The following is a 27,011-nucleotide window of genomic DNA, read 5'->3' as shown; positions in this document are numbered from 1 at the left end:
GCCCGGTGCTGGGTGCTCTTTGTGAAATATCTCATTGAACTCGCACAAGAACCCTTGTAAGTAATTACTGTTACTGTTATCATTGTTATGCCCACATGATGGATGAGGTTAACAAGGCTTGGAGAGGGCGAAGGTCATGCAGCTGGAAAGCTAACTTCAGAGCCAAAGCTTTTTAACCTTATGCTGTGGCTGCCTCTCTATCAGGTTGAGGAAGGGGGTGGGGTGGAATGAACCCGGCCCGGAACATTGAATCATTTTGATGACATGGCCCAATTAGTGCTGAGTCTGGCAGTTCTGTGGCTGCATTGTCTCCCAGGCTTGGAGAGAGAGTGGGCCGAGCGGCCGTGCAGGCAGCCCTGTCAGAGCAGGGTCTTGGACTGTCCACCTCAGAGACCAGTAGTCTCTTGGGCCATGAGCAAATCCACGAAGCAGTTTGGTAAAAGAAAACTGGCTGAATTAAGTTAAACGATAGGTGTTTTGTGCTGATGTTATTACTATGTGGTTGACACATAATGCTAAACTGTTTTGGTGCCAACTGCTTGCCTGCAGTCCATTTGTCCAACAAATATTTGCTAAGCACACCTACTATGTGCCAGGCACTGGGAACTGAGCCATAAACAAAGTAGACAAGCTCCCCCGTCCTTTCTCTTGGAACTGTATAGTGTAGTGGGGGCATCCAGAAATAAAAGGTCATGTAGTAGTCAATATGGTAAAGAAAAATTAAGCAGACCAAGTGGGTGGTGAGTGGCCAGACTGCTGGTTTTTATGGCTGGCTAGGATCCGGGGATGCTATATTTTGGGTTATGGGATTTTTAGAGTGAGCGCATGCTTCTTTCTTGCCTTTTTTAAAAAATTGAATTTATTGGGGTAACATTGGTTAATGATATAGGTTTCAGGTGTACAGTTCTATAACACATCATCTGTATATTGTATTGTATGTTCACCACCCCATCAAGTCTCCTTCCATCACCATTTATCCCCTCTTTACCCTCTTCTACCTCCCTCTACCCACCTTTTCCTCTTCTTTCTTGTCTTTTTGTTCTTCTTTCCTTTCCAATATTCCTTCTCAAGACAGTTTTGCTCTCTGGCTTTCTCTAGAGCTTTTCTTTCTACACACTTTTCTTTCTACCGTTTCAGCTGGACTCCTTAACCAGTCCCTATTGGCCTGAAAATTGTGGTCCTTCCTGGGTCATCTATGAGTGGGCTGCTGTGGCTGCAGGGGCCACACCCTGCCTCTGGGCTTGGAATGCATTTTCAGTGTGGCTGGTGGGGGCAGGGGGCAGATGGGAAGGCCAGAAGTTCCACCCTTCCACACACAGATACAAACCAGGCACTTACTTAACCACCTGCTAGATGGGACCCCTCCCTCTCTGTGCCACTGCAGGGCTCTAGAGGGGTCTCAAGTTCAAGGGAAGTTGGACTGGATGACCTTTTAGGAAAGAGGCTGCAAACTGTCATTCCATGGGCAGGAGTCAGCCTACAGATGAATCTTGTTGGCCCTCACAGTGCTTTTTTTTTTTGCTTTTTTTGTTTTTTTAAATTGAATGAGTTGCTATATTTAAAAGCCAGGAAATGTGAACTTTTTGGCTTCTTTTAAAAAACCAGACTATCTGGCCACTCTAGGCCCACACCCTTATATGCAATGAAAGCTACCGCTGAGTACTAGATGCTCACTGTGTCAGCCTGCAGTCTTCAGTTTACCACAGACCCCACTGCTCCCTGTTGCCTTATACCCAGCCCACTTCACACTGTGTCACCAGCCTGCTTTTGAGTTTGAGTCCTGTTTGTAGGTCCCAAAGGTCGGGACTAGATCTGACGTTTCTTTTTATTTCTACCAGCCTGTGTGCGCTGCCTTGCATAGACTGTAGTTTTATATACAGGCTTGTTGTTTTGAACATGAATTAGCTGTGTCAGCTTGGCAAGCCACTGAAACGTCCTCTGCCTTGATTTCTATATCTCTCCATTCTTACCTCCAAGCATTGTCCATTTGCTTTTCTGTTTTTTGAACTTTAGCGACTTTAGGCAGAAAAAAAGAACACAATGAAGATCCAACCAACGATTCCCAAACTTGGCTGATCACCAAAACCGCTTGGGGAACTTCTCATAAATAAAAATGTCAGACCCTGCTCAGGCCCGTGGACTCAGAATGTCTGAGGGCAGTCCCGGGAACCGGTATGTTTCGGAAGCTCAGGGATGACCTTGTTCATTATACGTCTCCTCAGGCTCTTCTGATCCTTGTCAGGGCACATTCCGAGGGCCTCACCTTCAGGATTCTGTGCATTCCATCGCCGACTGCCCTTCCAGGTCCTCGTCGTCGTCTTCAGAGCCCGAGAGGAGACTTAGCTGTCTGTGGATTTCGCGCTGGTCATTTTCCAGCTTCTCCCAGGGACATTGAGAAAGTTTTCACCTTTGCATGAAACGTGAATTTGAATCTGGGGACGGTAGGGTGGCCCTGGAAGGTGTGCTCACTCTCAGCCACAGGTGGTTCTCCGGAGTTCATTCCGCCAAAAAGACCAAAATGTTCAGCATGTTTAGCCTGAGCAGAAAGAGTTGCCCCCAACCAGCTGATGTGCTGGGTAAATGCTGGCGTGCGCATGCTTGTGCTTTTAGTGATTTGACACATAAAGGCAGCCCGCTGAGATTTTGCAGCAAGCCTTGCATAATTGGTTTTTAATTTGCGGCTCTTCGGAGTGGCGCTGGCCTGCTTCCCCCTGACTCAGACGCTTTTTCTGTCTCCTGCTTGTTTGGCAGGGAGAGCCATCTGCCCCTCACTTGGAACAGAATCTCCTGACTCGTCTTTGAAATCCTGAATTTCCACTTTAATTCCGTCACTGTGTTAGCACATTTTAAGAAGCTGTTAGCTTTTCCCCCCCTTTGATAGTTTAATTCGGGGGTGGGGGGTGGGGGGGGGTGGAATGAGTGATAGCTCAGAGCAGCTCTGACTGTTTAACACTGCCCCCTGTGGAATTGCGTCTGATTTGAGTCCATGCCCTGAGCACCCTCAGGGGTTCTGAAGCTCTTATTTAACATCACAGGTTGGCCACACCTGCTGTCATCCTCGCATGGGGTCACCTTGGAGAGCTGATGGTGGGGATATGGCTGGACATGTATGTTCTTAGCAGAAATCAAATACCTCTGGAAAGTTCAGAGTCCTGGGCTGCCTTCTTAGATTCTCTGTCTTTAAGATGGGAGTAACATTAGTACCGACCTCTCAGTGTTGCTGTGATGATTAAATGAACGCAGGCGGGTAAAGGGTCTCACATAATGCCTGGCACTTGCTGAGATGCACAAGAAGTGTGAGATGTGATTATGATTTACTTTTCAAATGTGTCGATTATGCAAATTAGTGTTATAATTTATTCAAACACTGTTACTTGGGCTCTCATTTCCTGGAGGGCACTTTGCCCTTGGAGGTGCTGAGCGGCCTGAGTGTGTGGAGGGGTCCAGGTGTCATGGGAGCAGGACACCGTCCTGGCTTCTACCCAGAGGGACTGCTTCTGGGGCCTGGGAAGAGCTCTGGGCTCGGTTCCAGCTTCTGGGTTCAAAGTCTGGCTCCTTCGCTCACTCTCTGTGTGACCTTGGACAAGTCAGCTGGTCTTTCTGAGCATCTGTTTTTTCATCTGTGTGTGAGGATGAGTGACGACAGCGCAGTGCGTCTATAGCTTACTTTATTAAGACTGAGTCCGTTTGCAGTGAATGACATGACAAACTGTGACCGTCTCGGCCTTCCCAGTGTGTTGTGCCTGTAACCTGGGTTTCAGGAAAGTGAGCAGACCTTCCTGTTTCTGGTTGTTTATGCAGTTTAGATGCAGCCCAGTTGTCCTTTCCATCACGAACTGTAAATGAGAAGGCTCCTCTTCAGCCCTCTGGTTTCCCCTCAGCTGCCTCGTGTAACCTCTTATCTTGCTTCCCATGGTTTTAAGGTCATTGCTGGATTTCCAGAACCATCAGTTTTTGAAAAACATATATTTTTATTGATTTCAGAGAGGAAGGGAGGGGAAGAGAGAGCTAGAGACATCAATGATGAGAGAGAATCATTGATCGGTGGCCTCCTGTACGCCCCACATTGGGGATTGAGCCCATAACCCGGCCATGTGCCCTGACCGGGAACTGAACCATGATCTCCTGGTTCATAGGTCGATGCCCAACCTCTGAGCCACGCCGGCTGGGCAAGAACCATCCATTTTTTAACAGCACTACCAAGTGGCCTTTCCTGTCAATGTTGGTCACCTGACCTTGGTGTCTTCGGATCCACTGTCAACAAGGACTCAGGGTTGGGAAACTAACTGAGTCCTCTCACAGGGGACCTCCTCTGGCTGAACAACTCTGGAGCCGGCCAAGTCTCTTTCCCTTCTTCTGTGTCCAAAAGACACCAGACAGCCCTGGCTGGGTGGCTCAGTTGGTTGGAGCGTGTCCTGTGCACCAAAAGGTTGCGGTTCGATTTCTAATTAGGGTACATGCCTAGGTTGTGTGTTCGATCCCTGGTCAGGGTGCACAGCCGAGACAACTGATCAATGTTTCTCTCTCACATCAATGTTTCCCTTAAAAAGAAAAAATCAATAAAAACATATCCTCTGGTGAGGATTAACAACAACAAAACACAAAAAAATAAAAGACACAGATGACCTGGCCTGAGGCTAGAGCTCAGTGATTAGGAGGACATTAGAGCAGAGTAGGGCCGGCTGCAGAGGTGCTGGGAGTGAGGTCACAGGCCTCCTCTGGGTTTAGCGACCCCTTGAGGCTGCTCACATCCTGCCCTGTGCTGTTGCTCATTGTGCTCTGCTCAGTGGCTGGTCCCTTTACTAAGAACAGTGCATGTGCATGTTCTGGGTGACAAGCTCCTCTGGGGGATCTGCCTCCGTAGCCCTGCCCCTGCCTCCTCTCCCAACCACCACCAATAACAAACCTTGGCTCTTTGGAAGCCGTGTAGCAACGCAGGGCTGCTGCATCGGAACAGGTCAGCTCTGGAAAGGTTACTAGCCATTTGAGCTTCGGTTTCCTCCATTATAAAAGTGGGACGGGGGGAGCTAGACCCCTACCTGACAACAGATACAAAAATTAACTCAAAATGGATCAAAGACCTAATGTAAGAGCTAAAACTGCAAAACCCTTAGAAGGAAACCGCAATAAATCTTTGACCTTGGATTAGATATGACACCAAAAACACAAGCAACAAAATAAAAGATAGATACGTCGGACATCATCAACGTGAAAAACTTTGTGCTTTAAAGGACACAACGCAAAAAGACAGTCCACAGAATGCGAGAACATTTTTAAAAATATATTTTTATTGATTTTTTTACAGAGAGGAAGGGAGAGGGATAGAGAGTTAGAAACATCGATGAGAGAGAAACATCGATCAGCTGCCTCCTGCACGCCCCCTACTGGGGATGTGCCCGCAACCAAGGTACATGCCCTTGACCGGAATCGAACCTGGGACCCCTTGAGTCCACAGGCCAACGCTCTACCCACTGAGCCAAACCTGTCAGGGCGCAAGAACATTTTTTGCAGATGATAGATCTGATAAGGAACTAGTATCTAGAATATGTAAAGAACTATTGCAACTCAGTAATAGAAAGACAAATAGGCCAGTTAGAAAATAGGCAAAGTGTCTGAAAGGACATTTCTCCAAAGATATGCGAGTGGCTGAGAAGCACAGGAAGCGATGCCCAGCATCATTAGCCATCAAAGCAAATAAATCAAAACCACAGTGAGATTCCACGTCACACCCACGAGGGTGGCTGTAATAAGAAAGGACAGATAATCACAAGTGTTGGTGAGGATGGGAGAAGCGGTAACCCTCAAACTGCTGGCAGGAATGTCGAATGGTGCAACCACTTTGGGTCTGGCAGCTCTCCAACAGGCTAAACATAGACCCATACCATATGACAGCAGCTACACTCCCAGGTATGCAGCCAATAGAAAGGAGAACATGCTCACACAAAAACTTGTACACGAATGTTCACAGCCGTGTTATTCATAATCTCTCCAAAGTGGAAACAACCCAAATGTCCAACGAATGACGAATGGATAGATAAAATATGATATGTCCATACAATGGGATATTATTTGACCATAAAAAGGAATAAAGCACCGATCCACGCTACAACATGCTCGAACCTTGAAGACATTACGTTAAGTGAAAGAAGCCAGTCACAGAGGACCACATATTGCAGGATTCCACTGATGTGAGATGTCCAGAATACACAAACCCATAGAGACAGAAAGGAAAGCCAGTTCCCTGGTGCCGAGGGCTGGGGGAGATGGGAGAAGTTGTGTGTGTGTGTGGGGTGCAGCTAAAGGGTGTGGGGTGTTTTTGGAGGTGATGAAAATATTCTAAAAATGATGGCGGTGATAGCCACAACTTTGTGAATGTACTAAAAGCTGCTGAATTTTATAGGCAAAGTGTCTGAAAGCACTTTTCTCCAAAGATATGCGAATGGCTGAGAAGCACAGGCAGTGATGCTCGGCATCATTAGCCACCAAAGCAAAGCAAAGCAAAACCACAGTGATGAAGTGGGCGAATTGTATAGTATGTGGTATCTTAATAAAGCCAATTTTTTTTATTTTTAAAATATATTTTTACTGATTTCACAGAGGGAGAGATAGAAACATCAATGATGAGAGAGAATCATTGATCGACTGCCTTCTGCACACCCCACTCTGGGGATCAAGCCCGCAACCTAGGAATGTGCCCTGACCTGGAATCGAACCGTGACTTCCTGGTTCATAGGTCAACGCTCAACCACGGAGCCACACTGACCGGGCAAAGCTATTTTAGAAACAGGGAAGAACAATAGCTACCTCACAGAGGTGTGGGGAGGATTAAAAGGGATAATGTATGTAAGTCGCCCAGCATCTATGGGTGCTCCAGAATTAGTAGCTGTAGTTATTAAAAACCCCCTTTCCGGCCAACAGCAGTGGAAAAGTCAGCCTCTGGTTAGGGGCATTTTCTCCTCTTTCTTTTTATTGCTAGTGGCCATCTAGAAGCAATGAGAGCAATTTGGCAGGATTTTGTATGAAACTCAGGAGGAAATATGGAGTAATCCTGGCTACTCATTAAAGTCCCCTGGAGAGCAGTTAAAAAAATATTGACGTGGAGCCCAGAGATTCTGATTCAATTGGTCTGGGTGGGGCCGGCAGGTGGTTCTAGCCTGTAGCCATTGGTTGAAACCCCTGGTATAGTATAAACTGGTCCGTCTCTGAAGGAATGAGGATATCTGCATTCAGGATAGAAGGCTCATTTGAGCAATGCACTTTATGGTTTGCAAACTACTTTTATAGTAATGACCTCCTTTGATCTGTTCAATAACTCTATGGGGTAGGTGTTATTAGTTGTCAGGGAATCAAGGCTCAGAGAGATGAAGTAAGTTGCTAGGGTCTCATTTTTAAAGCATAATTTTATCTATTTGTTTTTGCTTTTTTAAGAAAGCAAAATCCACACACATGCTCATACCTATTAGTTATCAAACCTAACACCCTGGAGAGCACCGCCAAGGTGGCCTCTGGTGCCAGGTTGATCTATTTTGCACAGGCTTCTGAACAAAGCTCTTTCTGCTACTTCCCTTTAACTGAGGAGCATCCTGAGAGTGCAAGGCCAGGTGATAAAACATTATTTACATATACAGCCAAGTGCTGCTTAAGGAATGACGGGGGATACATTCTGAGAAATGCGTCGTTAGGCCATCTCGTCATTGTGCGAACATCATAGAGGGCACTTACACAAGCCTGGATGGTACAGCCTACTGCACACCTGGGCCATGTGGGATAGCCTATTGCTTCCAGGCTACAAGCCTGTACAGCATGTTTTTGTAGAAAACAACACAAGAGTAGGTCAAACGCGAAAGAAAACGAGGCAATCAAGACACAGTAAACACGTGGTGTATGAGGCTGCTGTCGGCATAACACCGCATACTCTTTTACAGCAAACTTTATAAGAAACATACACATTAAAATAATGATAAAAGGTATAGTAAATGCATACACTAGTAACATAGTCATTTATTACCATTATCAAATGTTGTGTACTATGCATAATTGTATGTGCTATATTTTTATACAACTGGCAGTACAATAGGTTTGTTTACACCAGCATCACCACAAACACCTGAGTAATGCTTTGTGCTGCAATGTTATGACGGCTATGACATCACTAGGCAATAGGAATATTTCAACTCCCACATAATGTTATTGGGCCACTGTCATAGATGCGATTCATCAATGACCAAAACGTTATACAATGCATGACTGTATATGTGTATACATATATACACATAGATATATGTATATATATACACACACACTGTTTGTAACTACTGATCTGTGTGTGCAAGGAAAACATAAGACAAATAATTTGGATTCTGAGACTGTCAGATATCTGCAACCATTCCCCATAACCTCTGAGTTAAAGGCATCAGCCACAACTCATTGTATTGATGATGGACTATAAGTATATAATACAACTGTGAGCCCCTTAATAAAATATGGCCTTTATCTATTTAATATATTATGGTATCATTTCAACAAGAGCCTTCTGCTGAAACCACTCTGAAATCCACTGGTTTACATCAGCACTACTCAGAGTGGGGTCCGCAGGCCAGTGGCACCAGCATCTGGGAGCGTGTCAGAAGTGCAGATTCTTGGGTCTGAAGCAGACTCTCCAGCAGTGTGCCCAGAAACCTGTGATGTAACAAGTCCTCCAGGCGACGCTGCATTTAGATGACCTGAACATCCCAGCTCTGACTGTGAATGATCGCCTCTGAGCATGGCTGCAAGGATCCAGCACCACATTTTTCTCCAAACCTATATCTCAGGCTCCCCGGAGGGACCCTCACACCATCAGATATTCATTAACGTGTGTGGTACCTGGATCTTTGTCAGGCACGGTTGCTCCAAGTCAGCAAACACTGACGCATTTCCAAAGCGGTTATTTCCAGGTTAGAGATCCTCCCTGCTGCCAGCATTCACACCCTAAGGGACTTCCTAATTAATTAAGCTGCCGCGTTAATCAGTAGGCCGGCTTCTCTTTTGTTAAAGAAGGGAGAATCAGACAGGCTGGTCTGATGCCAAAGGAGCCCCCATTTGCTGGGAGTTCTCAGCAGCTCTGGTCTAAGAACTGGGGGGCGGAGGGAGGGAGATTTCTGCTCTGTGCCTCCTCCTCCCCCCCAGCCTGCCTGGGTGCTCGGAAGCCCTTCCCCCATCTCTGAACTTTATGTGCATCCACTTCATTACATACATCATTCATGATGAAATCCTTTTTCCATCCTCCAAGCCAGGCATCCCTGGTTGTGAATCCGTCTGGCCACGTCACCTGGGTGGGCTTTTTACTGGTTCGGTACCCGCAAAGTAGAGGTCGCTGTTCTCAGCGATTTGTCTGTTATCTGTGCCTCGTGCCTGAAAGAAGTTGGCTGAACTCCGTCCGTTAGCTGCACAGCCTGCATACAGATTAAACGGAACTGCGTTGGTGGAGAATAATTACGCCAAGGACCTTGGCTTTCACCTTCACGCTGAAAGACAAATGACTTCCCAGGCTTTAATAGGATGGTGGGACTTGAAATATTCTTCCACGTTGGCTAACTCGGGGCTTTCAGAACATCCCTGTTCATAGGTATTCTTTGCAACAACCGCATTTTCATTGAATTATAAGTGGTCGTTTTGCAGGAGCTCCTGTCTCTGTCTGTCAGGTGGTTTTATTACTGTTTTGTGTGTGTGTTTGCCCCAGTGTAATCGAGGTGCATTACACTGCTTGTTTGTGTTATTGTTAAAGACTCAGTTTCGACTGTCTTATTAACTCTTTTTGAAAAGAAAGCAGATTTTTCCCTGAAGCCAGATACAGCCTGCTTTGTACCAGGCTTTTGGAGGTGGGGAGAGCCTTGTCAGGGCCACCGTTTTTTCCTTTTCTCATCTTTGGAAGCGATTGTCAACTGGGCAAGAAAATCGGTTGATTGCCTAGTGGGAAACGAAACCTCAACTAAACCATAAGTACAAAATGGGCCTGAAATAGACGTATTTCAACCAAAAAGAGCCATCGTTCTCCAAATAGCTTTTCTCCAGCAAAAGAACTTCCAGTTAATCACAGTCCCCTTTTCTCTTCAATGTTAGCTTTTCTGCCCGCGTCAGGGTGATTTTTCCTTGTCTCCTGGCCTCTACCTCACTTTTGCAGTAACAGTGTTTGCTCTGTCCTTAACAGGAGCGTCCGCCAATGGGTGTCACCCTGCCAGCGGCTTTGTGGGGCTTTGTTCCAAACACAATGCCATCTTTTCTCAGCAGTGGAGACCAGCGAGCTGTCCTCCAGTGCTTTCTGAGAGCGTGGCCTCTCCCTGTTCTGTTCCTGTAAACCAGCCCTGAACCCCAGCGGCCTATTGTCTTATGGGTTCTCTGAACCCTGGAGAAGGTTTTCACCGAGGGGGGTGGGCTGAGAAGGCCAAGGTCAATGCTGCATCCTGCTGAGATGTGAGCAGACAGAGAAGCCTTTCGGATGGATCCCCCTGTGGGCTCTGATGCCCAATGACAGCAGAGGCAGGCTTTCTGTTCATAAGGAAGGCGTTCCCTGCCTCTGCAGAAAGCAGTGTGCTCTGGTTGGTACCGTCACTGCCTGACCCAGGGACCTGGGCAGACTCACTCCCTTTCTCTGAACTCGAGTTCCCTGGGCTGCGGGTGCAGCAGGGACCTAGGATCTCTAGGTCTTCTCGGTCCCAGAACCTCAGGATAGAGCTTAGCGGACAGCCCTGCTGCTCCCCACCGCTTCCTGCAGATGCCAACTGCACCGCGCAGCTGCTTATCCACCTGCGCCCCCAGCCAGGGGAGCTGAGTGAATCATCTTGGCAGGTGGAGCCCTGGCCGCTGCCAGCTCTTGTTCAGAGCCTTCACCTGGTGGTTGGCTCGGCTGGTTTGAGGCTTTGAGTGAGCATGGCATCCAGTGTGTGGGTTTGTTTGTAGGTGACTGTGTTTGATTCGAGCCTGGCATCGGGGGCAGTTGTAGTGGAAAGGGCACCAGACTGGGAGGCAGGAGTCCTGGGTTTCATCCAGGTCACCAATTCTGTGGATCAGGCCTCCCTTTAGCAAAAGTTTATTGAACGTTACTGATGGCCACAAGCTTAGCAAGGTTCTGGGCACACAAAAAGTAGCAAGACACAGACTTTGCCCACATGGAACTCCCAGTTTAGTGGGGGAGGTAGGAGTTGAGTCTAGAATACAGCACAGTAGGGGCCAGTAAGCTCTAAGTTCTATGGGAGCCCAGAGCAGAGGGACACCTCCCTGGCCCTGGAGGGGATGAGCATCAAGGAGGGCTTCCTGTAGGTGGTGATGCTTGAGCTGAATGTACAGGTTTAGAGTAACTCAAGCGGACAGCAGGGGCAAAGGCATGAAGCTAGGGGAGTGTAGGGCAGAAAGAGGCTTAGCACTGCATGGAGTGTAGGGGAGCGAGAGACAGGAGGTGAGACCATAGCAGGAGGGACAAGTCATGAGGAACCTTGCTTGACTCATTAAGGAGCTTGGGCTTGAGGATAATGACCACCTTCCCTCCTCCCCCCCCCCCCCAGACCAATAACTGGATCAGAATGCCTTTGATGGAGGATGGTCCTGCAAGGTCAGGAGGTCGCCCAGGCAGTGGTGCAGGAAAGAGAGGAGGCCTGGAAAGAGAGGAGGCCTGGAAAGTAGTAATAGGGATGGAGAGTGGGGAGCAGTTCTGAGGAAGGTGTAGGATGGCCTGTATGGTCAGAATTGGAAATAAGGAGAGGGACAGGTGAGGAGTAGGCCCCGAGTTTCTAACTCCAGTGAATGGGTGGGCAGTACCAGTGGGGTGGAGAACAGAGACAAAGTCACCAATTGAAGATACAGACTTTGAGGGGCTGAGGGACATCCAAGTTGAATGTCCAACTGCCCAGTTGGATGTATGGGTCTGAAAATAAAATTAGGTTGGCATTGATGTGTAGGTGGCGATGGAAGCCACATGGAAACGATGATCCATAGGTGGTGCGTGAGGGAAGCAGCAGGCCAAGGAAAGGACTCTGGAAAAGGATCCCAGGCAAGAGACAGAAAGGAGAGGTCAGAGAAGTAGAAAATTCCAGGGAGAGGGGGTGATGCGCAGTCAGGTGGAGCCAGGAAGCCCAGGGGGTCGCACCAGCACTGTCCTTTGGACGTGGTCAAGAGGACTCAGGTCCTGTCCTCAAGTGTGAGCCGTGGAATAATCCTCTCCCTTCCCTGGACCTCAGTCTCCTCATCTGTAAAATCTAGAGGTTGGCCCGGGGGCTTGCCAAGAGCGCCTCTCTGGCTCTGAAGTGACTATTTCTGAAACCTCTTAAAAGGGGGGAGGCGTTGCTAAGCCAACCCTACCTCTGAAGAGTGAATGAATGAAAACCCAGGGATGTCAGAGTTGGGTCGGAGATTTTAGTCCAGCCCACCCATTGGAAGGAAGCATGATGCAATGGAGTGGAATCCCTGTCGTTTCCCAGCTGGGTGACCTAGGGCAGACACTTCACCTTGGGGATGGAGAGTAAAATGAGATCCCTATTACCCATCTTGCAGAGGTGCTTGAAGGTTAGTGAGAAGTGGAAGCCATTGTGTTTATTACCGATGAGCCTCAGGACAGGAGAGAGGAGCTGAGTGGCCCGAGGTCATGAGGAAGAGAGCACCATGGTGGCTAGAACCAGGTGTCTGATGACCAACCCCTGTGGGGTTGCTTGCCAAGGGTCATCAATTAGCAGCCCGCAGATGTGTTTTGTTTGGCTCACTCAGTGTCCCTTTCAAAATGGAATTCGTTGCCAACATTAAAAATTGGGAGTTAACTTAAAAATCCACATTTTCAGCTAGTCTTGAAAACTTGAGAGATTTGACAACACTGAGTCTGCATTGCCCTAGGGCTGGTGGAGAGGCCATGGCCCCATCTAGCCCTACTCCCTGCTAATGGTTACTTCCTTGGCCCTTGGAGGTGCAGCTTTAGGCTGACCATTTGTCTTGACGTTTCCCTTATGGCCCTGTCTTGTGTTCACAGAAACTGTCCAGTATTTCACAGCTGAAGTCAAGACCTCGGCATTAGGAGCAGCAGGGCCTGGCTAGAGAAGATGGGAGAGAGAGGAGGGCAGAGTCTCCAACAGCTCAGCCCCAGGGGAGATGCTGGTTGGGAGGGCCTGGCCCCTGTGGGTTGCAGGGGGTCAGCAGGGGTATTGGACAAGGGCCCTGGGGTTTCCTCATTCCTCCTGCAGGGGTGGGAGGAGGCAGAGGGATTCATGGACCCAGGCTAGCTGGCATGCCCAGTGATGTCTTGTCCCTGGCCTGCCCTACTTTTTTGTTGGTCGGGTGGGGTGGGGGGGACGGTGCAGGGGAGTGGGGAGGGACTGCCCAGAGCAGCCTGTTTATATGGGGGAATGTCTGGTATGTTTGGTATTTGGGTGTTTACTTCCCAGGGTGCTCATGGGTCCCTGGTGTTGAAATCTGTCTCCTTCATGCAGGGGGAGGGACCCAGTGGGCCTGGCCAGGGCTGGATTTAGAAGCCTCAGAGCTGTTACTCCAGGTCTGCTCGACAGCCCTCATCCCTGACGCACCGCCAGCTGCTTCCCCTGGCTCAGGTGTCCTTTTATGCCAGATTCTGCCCAGGGAGCTGGAGGCTGGGTGTACCCCAGGCAGCACTCTCTCTGCCTCCCTGTCTCACCTGGGAAGGCAGGCAGGGAAGCTGAACCCTTCCTGTGTCCCAGGCTGCAGGCCTCCTTGCAAACCTGTGCAGCAGCGCTCGGGGCCTTCCTCATGCAGGTGAGGAATGGAGGCTCGGAGAGGCTGAGAGACTTGCCCAGGAGCACACAGCCAGTCCGAAGCAGGGCGGCTGGGGGATGCAGGCCTCTTAGATCCTAACGCCCATGCTGCCAGCCCTGACGCTGTGAGTCTCAGGAGAGCCTGGCTCTCTGCGCATGCTAGTTTCGGTCCGAGAGAAGCCTTCCAGACCTTCGCTGCTCTGGTCAGTGCTTTGGCTTTGACCCCCCCTCCCCTGTTTCTGCTTGTCGCCAGCTTTATTGCTCTTTTCTCTACTGCTTTGTCCATATGACAGTTTCTGTATGTTCAGTGCCTCAGGTTAAACAGTACCACTGCCTTTTCTCGTCTCATCTATTTGTGGGTCCCACAAGATACATTTTTGGAAAGGCTTATGAAATGTCAGAATTCAAGTCACATCTGCACAACTGGTGCCACCGTGTGACAGTCACGTGGCCTGCAGATGGGCCCGGGAAACGGCCCCGGTGAGGGTGAGGGTGAGGCAGGAGCGGAGCGGCGCGGCCCCTCCTTGAAACCACTTCGCTTCCGTGCTACACATTCACTGTTAGTTGTGCAGTAAATAGTTTTTATTTGAAAAGACCCAAATCGGGAAAAACACAAAATGGTCATCGCCCTCAGATGGAGCTGAAAGGGTGGGGGGCCTGCTACCAGGTGTGGGGGCTCACACAGACCACCTGCCCTGCGAGGAGCAGGAGGCCTCAGGCCCTGGGGCCCGGAGGCTGTTACCTTCCAGGCAACCTTGATTTCTGTAGTTTCCTCATCTGCGAAGGTGGGGAGGAGACTGTCCTGGGTGGTTTACTGAGGCCAGTTAGCCCACTGGACTCCGAACCCAGGTACTGGATTCCTGCTGAGGTGCCCTCCTCTCCTGTCCAGAAGCCCTTCTGCGCCCAGGCTGCCGCTTTCCAGCTGTTCCAGAAGCTGGCTGCTGGGTAGCAGTGGTTCTCCCCCGGCTCACTGGGGACCGCCTTCTACTCCTCCATTTTCACCCGGCATCACGTGACTTCACCAGGGGGGCCCTGGTGTCCTGGCATCTTCCAGTGGCAAGAGGCAGGCACCTCCTCAGACTCCCTCCAGGCAGAGGTTTTCTGGGTAGAGTCAGGGGTGTGTGTGCACCATGGACCCCACGGACGGGAAGCTCAGCCAGGCCTCTCCAGGGGTGGAATTGGAGGACCAGGAGAGGTTCTGTGTCTGTGTGTGCTTCCTGTCTGTCCGCGCAGTCTGTCTGTACCACTGGCCTCTGCCTGTGTCTCTGTGTGTGTCTCGGGGGCTCTGCCTCTTTGTCTTTCTCTTTGTCTCTGTTTTCTGTGTTTCTTTCCTCTCTGTCTCCGTCTTCACCTTTCCCAGTCTGTAGCTTGGGTGAGGCAAGTAAGATGCCCAGGGCATGGCATTTAAGGAGGCACTCACTCTTGGCTGCTGACCCTGTTCCTGCATGAGCCCCAGAGTTGAGTGCTTCCTTAAATGTGTGTCCCTGGCACCTTGCTTGCCTCGTCCTGGTCCAGGCCCTGTTTTTCTCTGTCACCCCGCCTTCTCTTTGCCTCTCTGACTCCCTCCTAGAGCTGAGTGCGTGTGTCTCTCTTGTCACATGGTCTCTAGTCTCTGCTCAGCTCCAGCATCTTTTTTTTTTTTTTTAATATTTTATTGATTTTTTACAGAGAGGAAGGGAGAGAGAGATAGAGAGTTAGAAACATCGATGAGAGAGAAACATCGATCAGCTGCCTCCTGCACATCTCCTACTGGGGATGTGCCCGCAACCCAAGTACATGCCCTTGACCGGAATCAAACCTGGGACCTTTCAGTCCGCAGGCCGACGCTCTATCCACTGAGCCAAACCGGTTTCGGCAGCTCCAGCATCTTGATCTTCCTGCTCCTCTGGGCACATGGCTGAGGTGGCTTGCTCCCCAGTCCGGCAGTTCAATTTTAAATTTCCTGGAGGCAAATGCAGCCCAGCTCGGGTCAGCCACTCACCCCTTGTCCAGTCAGCTGTGTCCAGGGGCTTGAGAACAGGCTCCCTGAGGTGGGACGGCTCAGCAGGAGGCCCTCTTGGCATGGATCCCCAAGTCCCTCACAGCTTTGCCCCAGGTTTGCCTGGGAATTGTAGAAAAACAGAGCCAGAACTAAGTTTGAGAACAGAAAAGATAGGCTCCCCTCCATCCCCTAACCCCCATCTCTTGGTTCTTTAAATGTATTGAATGTCAAGTTGCCTCCTCCTCAGGCAGCCTGGTTCTTCCAGCTGCATCTGCAGAAGAAACTGTCACCTCCCGTTCTGGGTTCCAGTTTTAGATGCCTGAACTGTGTGATGAGAACAGTCTGCTGTCTCTCACCCACTCACGTCCCAAATGCTTTAATCCAGGGAGCGGCAGGAGGAGGGGCAGCAGCCTTGACTCTGGGGATGAAAGAGGGCTTGAGGAGGGCTGGGGGGTCTCCAAACGGTCCCATTTGGGGCGTGAAGACCACACAGGCCCAGGCAAAAGGAGCCAGAGTCAGCCCGTGGGGATGGAGAAGGCTGAGGGGCACCGCCCAGTGCCATATATCTGGTGGGGCCTCAGCAGCTGTTTTCTCCAGTTCTCTGGGTGGCTCTTAAACAGCAGCAGGAGGATTTGGGGGGAGATGCAGCAGTGCCAATCGGGAAGGTGTGGTGATGGAGCGTTGGGGTCATTTCTTGCCTCATTGGGAGGATGTCAGCCAAGGTGGGGCGTGGATGCAGAAAGGCCTGGGGATGACCTTGGAAGCTCGTGCCAAGTGGCTGTGGAACTGGAGGCTTTGGGCTTCGGTGCACAGCCTGGATACCTTGAGGACCTGCTCAGGCTTAGAGCATTCCTGCCACAGCCACCAGGGCCCTGTACCCTGAGTCTAGGCTCTGCCTTCAGCCAATGTGCTTCTGAGAAGACGGGACCCAATCCCTAAGCTTTGCTGGCCACCTGCAGACAGAGAGGCTATCCCAGCAGAGAAGGCTCCTATGGGCCCTGGGGAAAAGGTTATGCAGATACCAAAACAGGCCATAAGTTACTTTTTATATGATAGAATCCAAACCTGTGTCATTTTTCTCCATAATCCTTTGTTCATTCATTCATTCGACTGACATTTGCTGAGCTCCTACTAAGTGCCATGCTTTGTGCCAGGTGCTGGGGATGCCGAGGTCCCCAGCGGGGAAGTCAGGTCCTACGTAATCAGAGAATTATGGTGGGAGAGGATAGACCCCTACAGCAGGGCACTCAGAGTGCTGTTGCAGCACAGCCAGGGCCGTTAATTCTATCCGGAGTCCAAGGAGCCTTCCTAGAGGAGGTGACATTTGCTCTTGAAGGTTGAGTAAGAGTTTTCCAAACGGGAAAGGAAGGCCATCTCAGGAGGGCCTGGCTAGCTTGCAGAAAGATGAGAGGTTTGGGGCAGAGGGTGATGGCAGGAGGGGATCACTGTGGCTGGAGGAGCGGGTAGAGCAGCCCTCTGTCTGGGCATCAGCCTGGCCCGGTTGATTTCTTAAACTTCCAGCGTTCGGCCCTCGTTGAGCCTGCTGCTCGAGCGGCTTCTGTTCGCCCCCAACTTGATGTAGGATGAGGCCCTGCACTGGGGTGGGGTAGGAAGCTGGGTCTTGGAGGACAGAGGTTGTGTCTCCTAGGAAACGGCTGCTCTGCCAGAACCCAGGGTGTTCTTGGGGGGCGGGGGAGGGGCCCGGAGCCCAGCAGCGCTCAGGTTGCACACATCACCTTAGCAGTTTGTGGGCAAACCCTCTTGGCCGAGGGGAGATTGCACCGCCTGCCACTTCCTCCAGTTCCTTCCCTCTGCCTGTCGTCACGGTTACCTCTGCTTTGTTGGGGGTGAGGTTGAGGTTGGGCGGAATCAATTTTGTCCAGGTTTCTATTTTCCCAGATGCGGGTCAGCCAGAGGAGCTGTCACTTCTGGTTCTGTTTCAAAGGAGGCTGAGGGGCTGGGAGGTGCGTGGGTGCGGCCGTGTTGACAAGGCACCTCTCCAGCCAGCCTCCCAGGCGGAGTGGGAGTGGGGCAGAGAGGAGCTCAGAGGTGGTGGAGAAAGAGAAGGGGCTGCCCTGCCAGGGGCTGTGATAATGGCCTTGGGTGCTGGTCTTCGGCCCAGGCCCTGGGTCCTGACCTCCCAGAGCATGCTGGGAGTGCATGGAGAGAAGCTGTTTATTTTCCTGGCCCAAAGCCCTTTCGGCTGAGACCTTGTTCCAGGTCTCAGGCTGCCAGAATCACCCCCACTGGCTCGAGAAGTGAGACAGTTGGCAAGCCCAGAGCAATCCATGACCTCTCTAATGGCCTCTGACCCTAGGCTGTCCCCACACCACCTGGGCGTGTGTCCTCCAGATTCTCCTGCAGGTAACGGACCACGAGAGGCATCACATCAAAGTGATCCTGATGGGCTGAGCCAGTGGGCAAGAGCAGGAAGGTTGAAGTCACAGAAATCCGAGTTGGAATGCCGACGGCGCCATTCCCTAGATCAGTGGTCGGCAAACTCATTAGTCAGCAGCGCCAAATATCAACAGTACAACGATTGAAATTTCTTTTGAGAGCCAAATTTTTTAAACTTAAACTATATAGGTAGGTACATTGTTATTAACTTAAGTAGGGTACTCTTAAGGCTTAGGAAGAGCCACACTCAAGGGGCCAAAGAGCCGCATGTGGCTCGCGAGCCGCAGTTTGCCGACCACGGTCCTAGATGAATGGCCTTGGATATATTGAACTGCTGAGCCTCAGTATCTCCATCTGTTCAATGGGACAATAATAGGGCCTTCATCATCAGACATTTTGAGAATTATGTGGCCTATATTTAAAGCATTTAGCAAAGTAGGCAGCAAGCAGCAGCTCTCATTATTATTAACTAGAAGCCCAGCACACAGAATCATGCGTGAGCCACCACCTCCTCGAGCCGCCCCCGCCCTCCAGCGCCATGCCAGCCGCTGCTCGCGGTGGTGGTGGTGGGGAGAAGGGACCGAGAGGTGCTCAATGCACCGCATGGTGACCGGTCGTTTGGTCCTCCTGGTCATCACGGACACTGGCTTCTTTTATATATAGATGACACAAGAGCTGCCGCTTTGACTGAAAGCCAGTGTTGGTGGGCAGGGTTTCCTCCTTCCCATGTCCTGGGCCCTCTTTCATGCCGTGGTGCATTTCCTAACGTGTCCTGGGGGGAAGTAAGTCCAGAGGCTCGGGAGGCCCTTCTGCCTGTGTCCTGTGCAGGGCACTTTAGGGAGCCTTGGGACCCTGGGATACAGGTGGGTGTCCTGGGGGAGAACATGCAGGTAAGAGAGTTAGAGCCAGGCGAGGAGGTTGGGAGACTGTTTAGTTGACAAGGAGATAAACCCAAGTGTTTGGAAGGACCAAGAGGGAGGAAGAAGGTACCTCAGGGAGGTGAGGGCAGAATGCAAAAGCTGCGCCCACGCCCAAGGTGGTTTTGAAGGAAATGCCTGAGAACTGCTGGCCTGGAAAATAGTGCCCAGAGGGCTTGGGCTGGGCAGGAGAGCAGACCATCACCATTGGATGCTACCTCTGTGTGAGGAGACTCCCAGGTTCGGACCTCCTGAACTCTGGCCGAACCCAGGCAGCCCTGCCCGCCTGGCACCCTGACTCCCCCCAGGGGTGCCCACCTGCTCCGAGAGGGTCCTCGGGCTGGCTGGGCAGTATTTCCATGTCACCAGCTGAGAGGCCAGGGAGCTGGCAGACAGGGACGGCTCCCTCACTGCTGAGACGTGAGTTAGGAAGCGGATTGTCCATCTGTCTGTCTGTGTGGCAGGAGGGAAGCTCTGCTCCAGGCCTGTCTCAGTGTCTAATCAGTGGCTCTCGGCCCTCACAGCTAGACGAGGAAGAGGAGCGGAGGAAAAGGCGCCGGGAAAAGAACAAAGTGGCGGCAGCCCGATGCCGGAACAAGAAGAAGGAGCGGACGGAGTTTCTGCAGCGGGTGAGCAGGGCAGCTGGCCGGGCAGGGAGGGGGCTGTGTGGATCAAAAGACGTCATCAAACGCTGCAGGAATCGATGAGTACCTGCTCTCCCCGGCCCCCGTCTGATGCCCCATCCTGAATCAAGACAGCTAAGGGCAGCCTGCAGCAGCTCCAGCCCAGCCCACCCAGATCCCTGGGGGGCCAGAGAAGGTGGGAGCAGCCACGCTCCCTCCACTGAGGTTAGACCCTGGTGCTGACGGACCCAGTTGGCCCAGGACTGGTACTGCCCATTTTGGTACCCTGGTGGCTACCAAAGTTGTCTAGGGTGGGTGCTGGTGAAGTTGGTGATAACACCATGCACATGGGCCGTGGACACAGCACCTGGGCAGAGAAAAGCTCCTCCCTTAGCTGCAGGAGGCTCTTCCAGCTCTGCCCCCAGCTGGCTGGCCTCTGCTCCTGCCCCCGGGGACCAGAGTTCAGCTCTGATGCAAAGGCCAGAGGAGGGCTGCCTTTCCTCTCGGCCCTCAGAGCAGGCCCCTGCCCTTTCACTGGAACGTACCAAGCAGGCGATTGTTCTTTCTCTGCTGAGTCCCATCAGAGAGGCCTTTCCTGATTCTCAGAAATGGCAGATGGCAGTGAAGGAACGTGACCAGAGTCCAGGCCAGTGATCTCCAGCCCGCCCCGCCCCCCCCCAGGCCCCAAGCCCTTCTTCATTTCTAAATAATAAGGGTAACAATATATAATGATAACAGCATGGGCCAGGCTCTCTTCTACAGTATGCAACCATGAACAGTAGTTGCTAATTTTTGTAAAGTTGGTCACTGTGCTAACTGCTGTGTGTCTATTATCTCATTTTATTGGCAGAATAACTATGAGATACATGCCTTCATGATTCTCTTTCTGCAGATGGGGAAACTAAGGCATGGCAAGGTTAAAAACTTGCCCAGGTCCCTCAGCAACTAAGTGGTAGAACTGAGACTCGAGCCCAAGTTAACTTCAAAGTATTTGTTCTTAACACTCTGCTATACTGGCTCTACTGCATTCATTCATTTGTGCATTCATTTAGTTGTTTGTTTATTCTTTTACTCATCCACTGATTTGTTGACAAGTCTTTTTAAAAAATATATTTTTATTGATTTCAGAGAGGAAGGGATTGGGAAAGAGAGAGAGAAATATCAATGATGAGAGAATCATTGATTGGGTGCCTCCTGCACACCTCCCACTGGGGAATCAAGCCCACAACCTGCAACCCTGGGCATCTGCCCTGACTGAGAATTGAACTGTGACCTCCTGGTTTATAGGTCGACGCTCAATCACTGAGCCATGCCGGCTGGACAAGTATTTTTAAGAATGTACCAGGTGCCCAGCACTGTGCTATGTACACTGGGGGATATACATGCAGGAGCAGACATGGTCCTTCTTGTGGGAGCTGCAGAGAGAAAGCCAGGTTGGCCAACAAAATGCCACGGCGTCCCTGTGATAAACGCATGTGTGAAGCAAGGCGCCACACACCTGCTTGGTCTTTCCATGTGATGCAGATGTTCGCACATAAGGCTGGGTTGACATACATTCATTTTAAGGAGGTGGATCTGTGCACAATACTGAACGCTGCATGTTGGACACTGACCCTTATGTGTCCATTTTTAAAAATTTATTTTATTTTTTATTGATTTCAGAGGGGAAGGGAGGAGAGATAGAAACATCAATAATGAGAGAGAATCATTGATTAGTTGCCTCCTGCACGCCCCCTACTGGGGATCAAACCTATAACCTGGGCATGTGCCCTGACAGGGAATTGAACCGTGACCTCCTTGTTCATAGGTTGACGCTCAACCGCTGAGCCACACCATCTGGGTTGCGTAACTTCCACTCACTGTACCTACAACCTATTCCCTTCTCTGTCCTTCCCCATTACTCTCCAGAACAGCCCCTCCCCCAGGCTCACAGGCAGCTCTCGTCCCTGTCTCTCATTCTCCAAGACCTGCCAAGCTTTCCTGGAAATCCTCCTCCTCTTCTCCCCCTTCTCTTGCTTCCTGTTCTGTTGCTCACCGCTTAGAGTAAAATTCCTTAAGCCTCCCTAACCCTTCGGTTTACAAAGTGCCTTTCCCACGCGAGTCCAGGATCATCACCTTTTTTAAAAAATATTTTTTTTATTGATTTTTCACAGAGGAAGGGAGAGGGATAGAGAGCCAGAAACATCGATGAGAGAGGAACATCGATCAGCTGCCTCCTGCACACCCCCCACTGGGGATGTGCCCGCAACCTAGGTACATGCCCTTGACCGGAATCGAACCCGGGACCCTTCAGTCCGCAGGCCGACGCTCTATCCACTGAGCCAAACCGGTTAGGGCAGGATCATCACCTTTTTACCGATGAGATAACCAGGGCTCGGAGAAGTTAAGAAACTTGCTGTGGACTCTTATTTGAAATCCTAAAGCTTTTTTCAGGCTGGCTCCACGCCACCTTCCCAGCTTTCTACGTACCCCACTCCGTCCTAAAATGACCTATGGTCATGATGGGCGACTTTATCTCCTAACCACATCGTAAGCGTTTCCATGTCTGTGTCCTCGTTCACTCGGGGCTCCCTTCCTGCAATCCCTCACTCCCACCAACCTTCTCTACTCAACCAGAGAGTCCACTGGTTTTTCAAACCCAGCCTCAGACCTGGCCGTTCAGTCCCCTCGGAAGGTCTCCCAGACGCAGCCTGGCTGACGGGCACATAGTGGGCTCTGCCCTACTGTGTGGATTCTTCTTCCCCTCAGAGTGGAAGCCATACGAGAGCCGTGTTGGGGGCTCACGGGCTGGGTTTCTCCAGAGCCCTCCTTGTGCTCACAGGTCCTCAGCAGATGCTCATGGGTGGGTGGGGCAGAGGCTCAGAATGACCCAGAGTCAGAGCCTGGCCTGGGGAGAGCCAGATGGTCAGCGGGTTTGTGAGATTCCCAAGGTCAGGAGCTCCTCAGACTCAGGGAGCCAGTGGCTAAGATGCGCACCTCCCGGCCCCAGACTGACGAGTCAGGGCCTCATGGTTTCACGTGGGGTCGCTCCTGGCCCTCAGAGGTGGACTTCTCTCGGGATTCCGAGAACAGTGGCCCAGGCCAGCCCCCCTGTGGCACCTCATCCTGTTGAACTAAAAACCACCATAGCTGAGTTTTAATATTTTCCCACTGAGCAATTTTCCCCCTTTCTGTGAAGCCGTTCTCCCTCAGCATCTAGTCACGAGGACCGCACGTCTCAGCAGTCCCGAGGTCCCTGGACGCTGACGCTGCCCCCTCAGAGACGAGCACAAGGCACAGCTTAGTCAGACCGGCTGGTGTGGGGAAGACAGCGCCCGGGGGGTGTGCGCCACCCCCCCCCCCCCAGGTGGAGGGCAGTCATGGGCCTGAGCCAGGGCCACATGGCCTGTTGTCACACACACAGTTGCAACCGCAGCTTGTTCTCTGTCTAATACAGGTTGCTCAACCTCAGCACTGTTGACACTTGGGACAAGACAGTTCTTTCTGTGGGGCCACCCTGGGCACTGCAGGGCAGGCGTTCAGGAGCGCCCTTGGCTCCCAGCACGAGGTGCCAGGAGCAGCCCCCTCGCCAGTTGTGACAACCGAAAACATTGTCAGATGTCTCCTGGGAGGCAAAATTGCTCCTGGTTGAGAACTGCTGGCCTAAAACTTTGCCGGCCAAAGTTGAATAAATTCCAGCTCCCAGACTGGTTATAAGTTTTTAGACTCAGTCCAAGGAAAATCATTAAGGAGCTTTTCTGTTTTATTGTTTTGCTCCCCGAGGCTTTAATTGGTATGCCCCTCACTATCCACACGATAAACATACAAATCCCCAGATCAAACCAACATTCTTTCCTTTCCCTGGAGCCGCTCCAACTGCGCTGGAAGGTCATTGGACATCTCTCCTGAGGTCTAGTGGAAACCTCACTTTGGGTCAAGAAGAATGACTGTTATTGCCTCTCAATGGGCAAAGCTTCTAGATAACACGGTAGGAAGAGGCCGTTCAAACAATTATAGGCTAGTAACCAGGAAGCACGTGTTGTAGAAGGAATTACACGACCATCTTGTTCTTTCCAGAGGCCGGAATTTCCGCAGCATGCATCTGTCACCCCTCAAAGCACTTGGCCATTTCCCTGCCACCCAGGGGCCACCTCTGTGGACCCTCTGTGCACCTGTTCTAGGCCCACTCGGCCTCCAGTCTTCTCCCACCTTTTGTTTCTTGTGCAAAAGCCCCGAAGCAGGAGAGTGTTGGGCCTATTTGAATAACAGTAAGGAAGCCACTGTGTTTGTAGAGGACTGAGTGAGGGCAGAGAGGTGGGACATGAGCCAGGCTGGCCCAGGCAGAGCCTGCCTGGGTTCATCTCCCTGGGGACACAGGGCAGTGTCACAGCGTGTCGGACGCTGCTTGCAGAAAGTCACTTATCCCAGGGGCTGAGGAGCAGGTTCTGTGCTTCCTCCAGTGGGAACCTGGCGGACAGAAAGCAGGGAAATGTTGCCCTAGCCGGTTTGGCTCAGTGGATAGAGCGTTGGCCTGCGGACCAAAGGGTCCTGGGTTCGATTCTGGTCAAGGGCAACTTTGGTTGCAGGCTCCTTCCCGGCCTGGGCTCTGGTTGGGGCTCGTGCAGGAGGCCACCAATTGATGTGTTTCTCTCACATCGATGTTTCTCTCTGTCTTTCTCTCTCTCTTCCACTCTCCCTAAAAATCAATGGAAAAATATCCTCGGGTGAGGATTAGAGAAAGCAGGGAGATGCTAGCCTTACTCCTCCTCAAAGGCAGAGCCTGTCCCCAGAGCCGGTCCCCAGCCTGTGAAAGCTGACCGCCATGTCTCTGTGTTTGCGCACAGGAATCTGAGCGGCTGGAGCTCATGAACGCGGAGCTGAAAACCCAGATCGAGGAGCTGAAGCAGGAGCGGCAGCAGCTCATCCTGATGCTCAACCGGCATCGCCCCACCTGCATCGTCAGGACCGACAGCGTTAAGACCCCCGACTCAGAAGGCAACCCACTGCTGGAGCAGCTGGAGAAGAAGTGACCATGGGCTGGGAGGAGGAAGAGGAGGAGGAGGAGGAGATGGGGAAAGGGAGGAGGAGGAGGGTCCCAGAGGGCTCGTCCTTGCTGCATGAAAAACTCTTCAATGAGGCTCAGCACAGCCAGCATCAGCCCGGCTTTTTTGTGAAACTCCGATCAGCCACACCAGGGGAAGAAACCCAGGCTGATGAAACCCAGGACCAAGCGCTGAGACCAAAGTAGTCCTGAGGGGGGCCTGTTCTGCCTGGGGCCAGGCTTGCAGGAGGCAGGACAGAGGCTCTGGGCCGGAGAGACGCCCAACCAGGCAGCTGTGGGCACTTCTCCGGCCTCTCCGCCAGGGCACCCACCCAAAGGACCTCCGAGCAGCCAGGAAAAGCCATGAGTTGCAACCAAAATTCGGCTGAGGATGGAACTCAGAGTGAAACTGCAATCTGCCTGCCCCCAGCCCTGACCCTGACCCTGATCCCAAGGCAAGGCTGGAGAAGGGCACAGTGCCAGGCCCTGCTGTACCCACCCACCGTGGTCCAGCTCGGTCCTGCCCGGAGTGGCAGCCGGGGCGCACCCTCGCCGGCCCTGCTGGAGTTGCTGTGGGCACGAGGCGCGGGCGCCCTTCCAAAGCACATACTCACTGAATGTTTACAGACTGGCTGTCCTGGCAGGGCTTTCAACTGCACATGTTTTTTTATACTTTCTTTTGTTTTGTTTTTTTAATATTTTTTACAAAAAAAAGATTTTATACAAGCAATATATAAATGGATTTCTATAATCACTCGATGTGATACAGTATAAATATGCTATGGTTTGTTTGTTACGAACAGATATTCAGCAGTTATGGCCGTTGCGTGTAACTCCTAAGTACTGTAGTCTCTGGGTGTTGGGGGTGGCAGGGGTGGGGGTGGGGTGCATTTCCATCCTGGTAAACCCTTCATAGTACTCAGTCCTGTATCGCTCAGTAAACATTACTCTTACTTACCCAGCTGTCTCTTGTGGTGTCTGCCTAGGGGGTGGGGTGCAGGGCATGCTCAGTGGGCCTCCCGGCGTGGGGTGTACCAGAATGTTTGGAATATCTGCTGTAGGCCCCTTGGTTTTCACAGCAGCCCTCCCAGGTAAGTGTTGATGTGCCCATTTTACAGATGAGGAAGTCGAGGCTCAGAGAAGTTAATGAAACCTGCAGTACTTCGTTTATTCACTCCACAAATGTTCACTGAGTGCCTCCACGTGTGCCAGGCACCCTGCAAGGCACAGGGCGGTCACTGGGGAATAAAACAAACCTAGGGCCAGCGTCGGTAGAGCTTCCAGTCCTGAGCTAAATCCTGGGCTTGCTCCATACATGGTCTCAGTTCATCTTCACAACAGTCGTGCCAGGGAGCAGCAATGGCCGCCATTCGCAGGTGACGAATTAGAGGCCCTGGGAGATGAAGTTGCCGCCACCATTTGTTGACTTACAGTGTGACATATATGGTCTCATTTACTTCTCCCAACGCATGAACTAGGCATCACTGCTCCATTTTACAAATGACTGAACTGAGAGGGCAAGTGACGTATCCAGGGTCACCCAGCTAGCGAGGGGCAGAGCTGGTGTCTGAACTCTGCCTCCAAGATCCCATGACTCTCCATTTGTCGCCAACTGACTGTGTGGTTTTCCCCGTGGCTGGATGTCTCATCTGATTAGAACAGGAAGCCTGTGAGGCCACGGTTTTACAGATTTAGTTTCCGGAAGGGCTGGATAGAGTTTCAGGCTATGTCATGTTCACGGAGTGAACCAGTGACCCAGGGAAACGCGTGCCTGACCCAGAAGACAGGGTGTGGATAACTCAGCCAGGTCCTCACCTCCGCAGCTGAATGCATGTCTCCGAAAATCGAGGATGGCTCGGTGTGGTAGGCAATCATTGCCATCAACTCAGCACACAACAGTTCACCAGGCACTTCATGCGTGTTATCTCATTTCCAATCACAGCCCTGTGAGGTAGCCTTGGAAGCAGGGCCTGGTCAGCTCACTGTCAGCTGTGGCAGCCACGGTAAATCCTCAGGATGATAAATCCTTTGACAGTTTTCAAGCTGTGAGAAAAACAAAGATGTAGACTTACAAGGGTCCCTCAAGTGACCTGGTAGAAGTTTCTGCCGCCTGCCCCTGGTCCTATGCTTGGATGCTGCGAGCCTGTACCTCCAGGATAGGGCCCTCCTCGCCTCTGCAGATGGGCTGCCTGCCAGGATCAGTGCTGTGCTGGGCCGAGGCCTGCCCTTGGTGTTGCTTCCTCACCAGGACCGCCACTCCCTGGGGGTAGCCAGAAGTCACAATCACAGTCTTCCTCATAAGAGCTAACGTTTGCATGTGTTCTGTGT

General features: G+C 51.4%; 1 protein-coding gene across 6 annotated transcripts in view; it reads left to right on the top strand.

Annotated features, from left to right (window-relative positions):
• The window catches only part of JDP2 (Jun dimerization protein 2), a 34,424-nt gene extending 8,780 nt beyond the window's left edge, over positions 1–25,644 (top strand). For 5 of the 6 annotated variants that reach the window (XM_023762167.1, XM_023762166.1, XM_023762165.1 and 2 more), the window contains exons 3-4: positions 19,505–19,669; positions 24,487–25,644. In XM_023762167.1, coding sequence (XP_023617935.1) covers positions 19,505–19,669; positions 24,487–24,672 — 351 coding nt within the window. In that variant the 3' untranslated portion in view covers positions 24,673–25,644. The remainder of the gene's footprint in view (positions 1–19,504; positions 19,670–24,486) is intronic. The other variant, XM_023762164.1, reaches the window with a different exon arrangement.
• Positions 25,645–27,011: the final 1,367 nt, after the last annotated feature.

The sequence above is a fragment of the Myotis lucifugus genome, unplaced genomic scaffold (assembly GCF_000147115.1).
Source record: "Myotis lucifugus unplaced genomic scaffold, Myoluc2.0 scaffold_235, whole genome shotgun sequence".
Classification (NCBI taxonomy): domain Eukaryota; kingdom Metazoa; phylum Chordata; class Mammalia; order Chiroptera; family Vespertilionidae; genus Myotis; species Myotis lucifugus.
The sequence above is the reverse complement of the archived record's forward strand: the minus strand, read 5'-3'. Positions and strand labels throughout refer to the sequence as shown.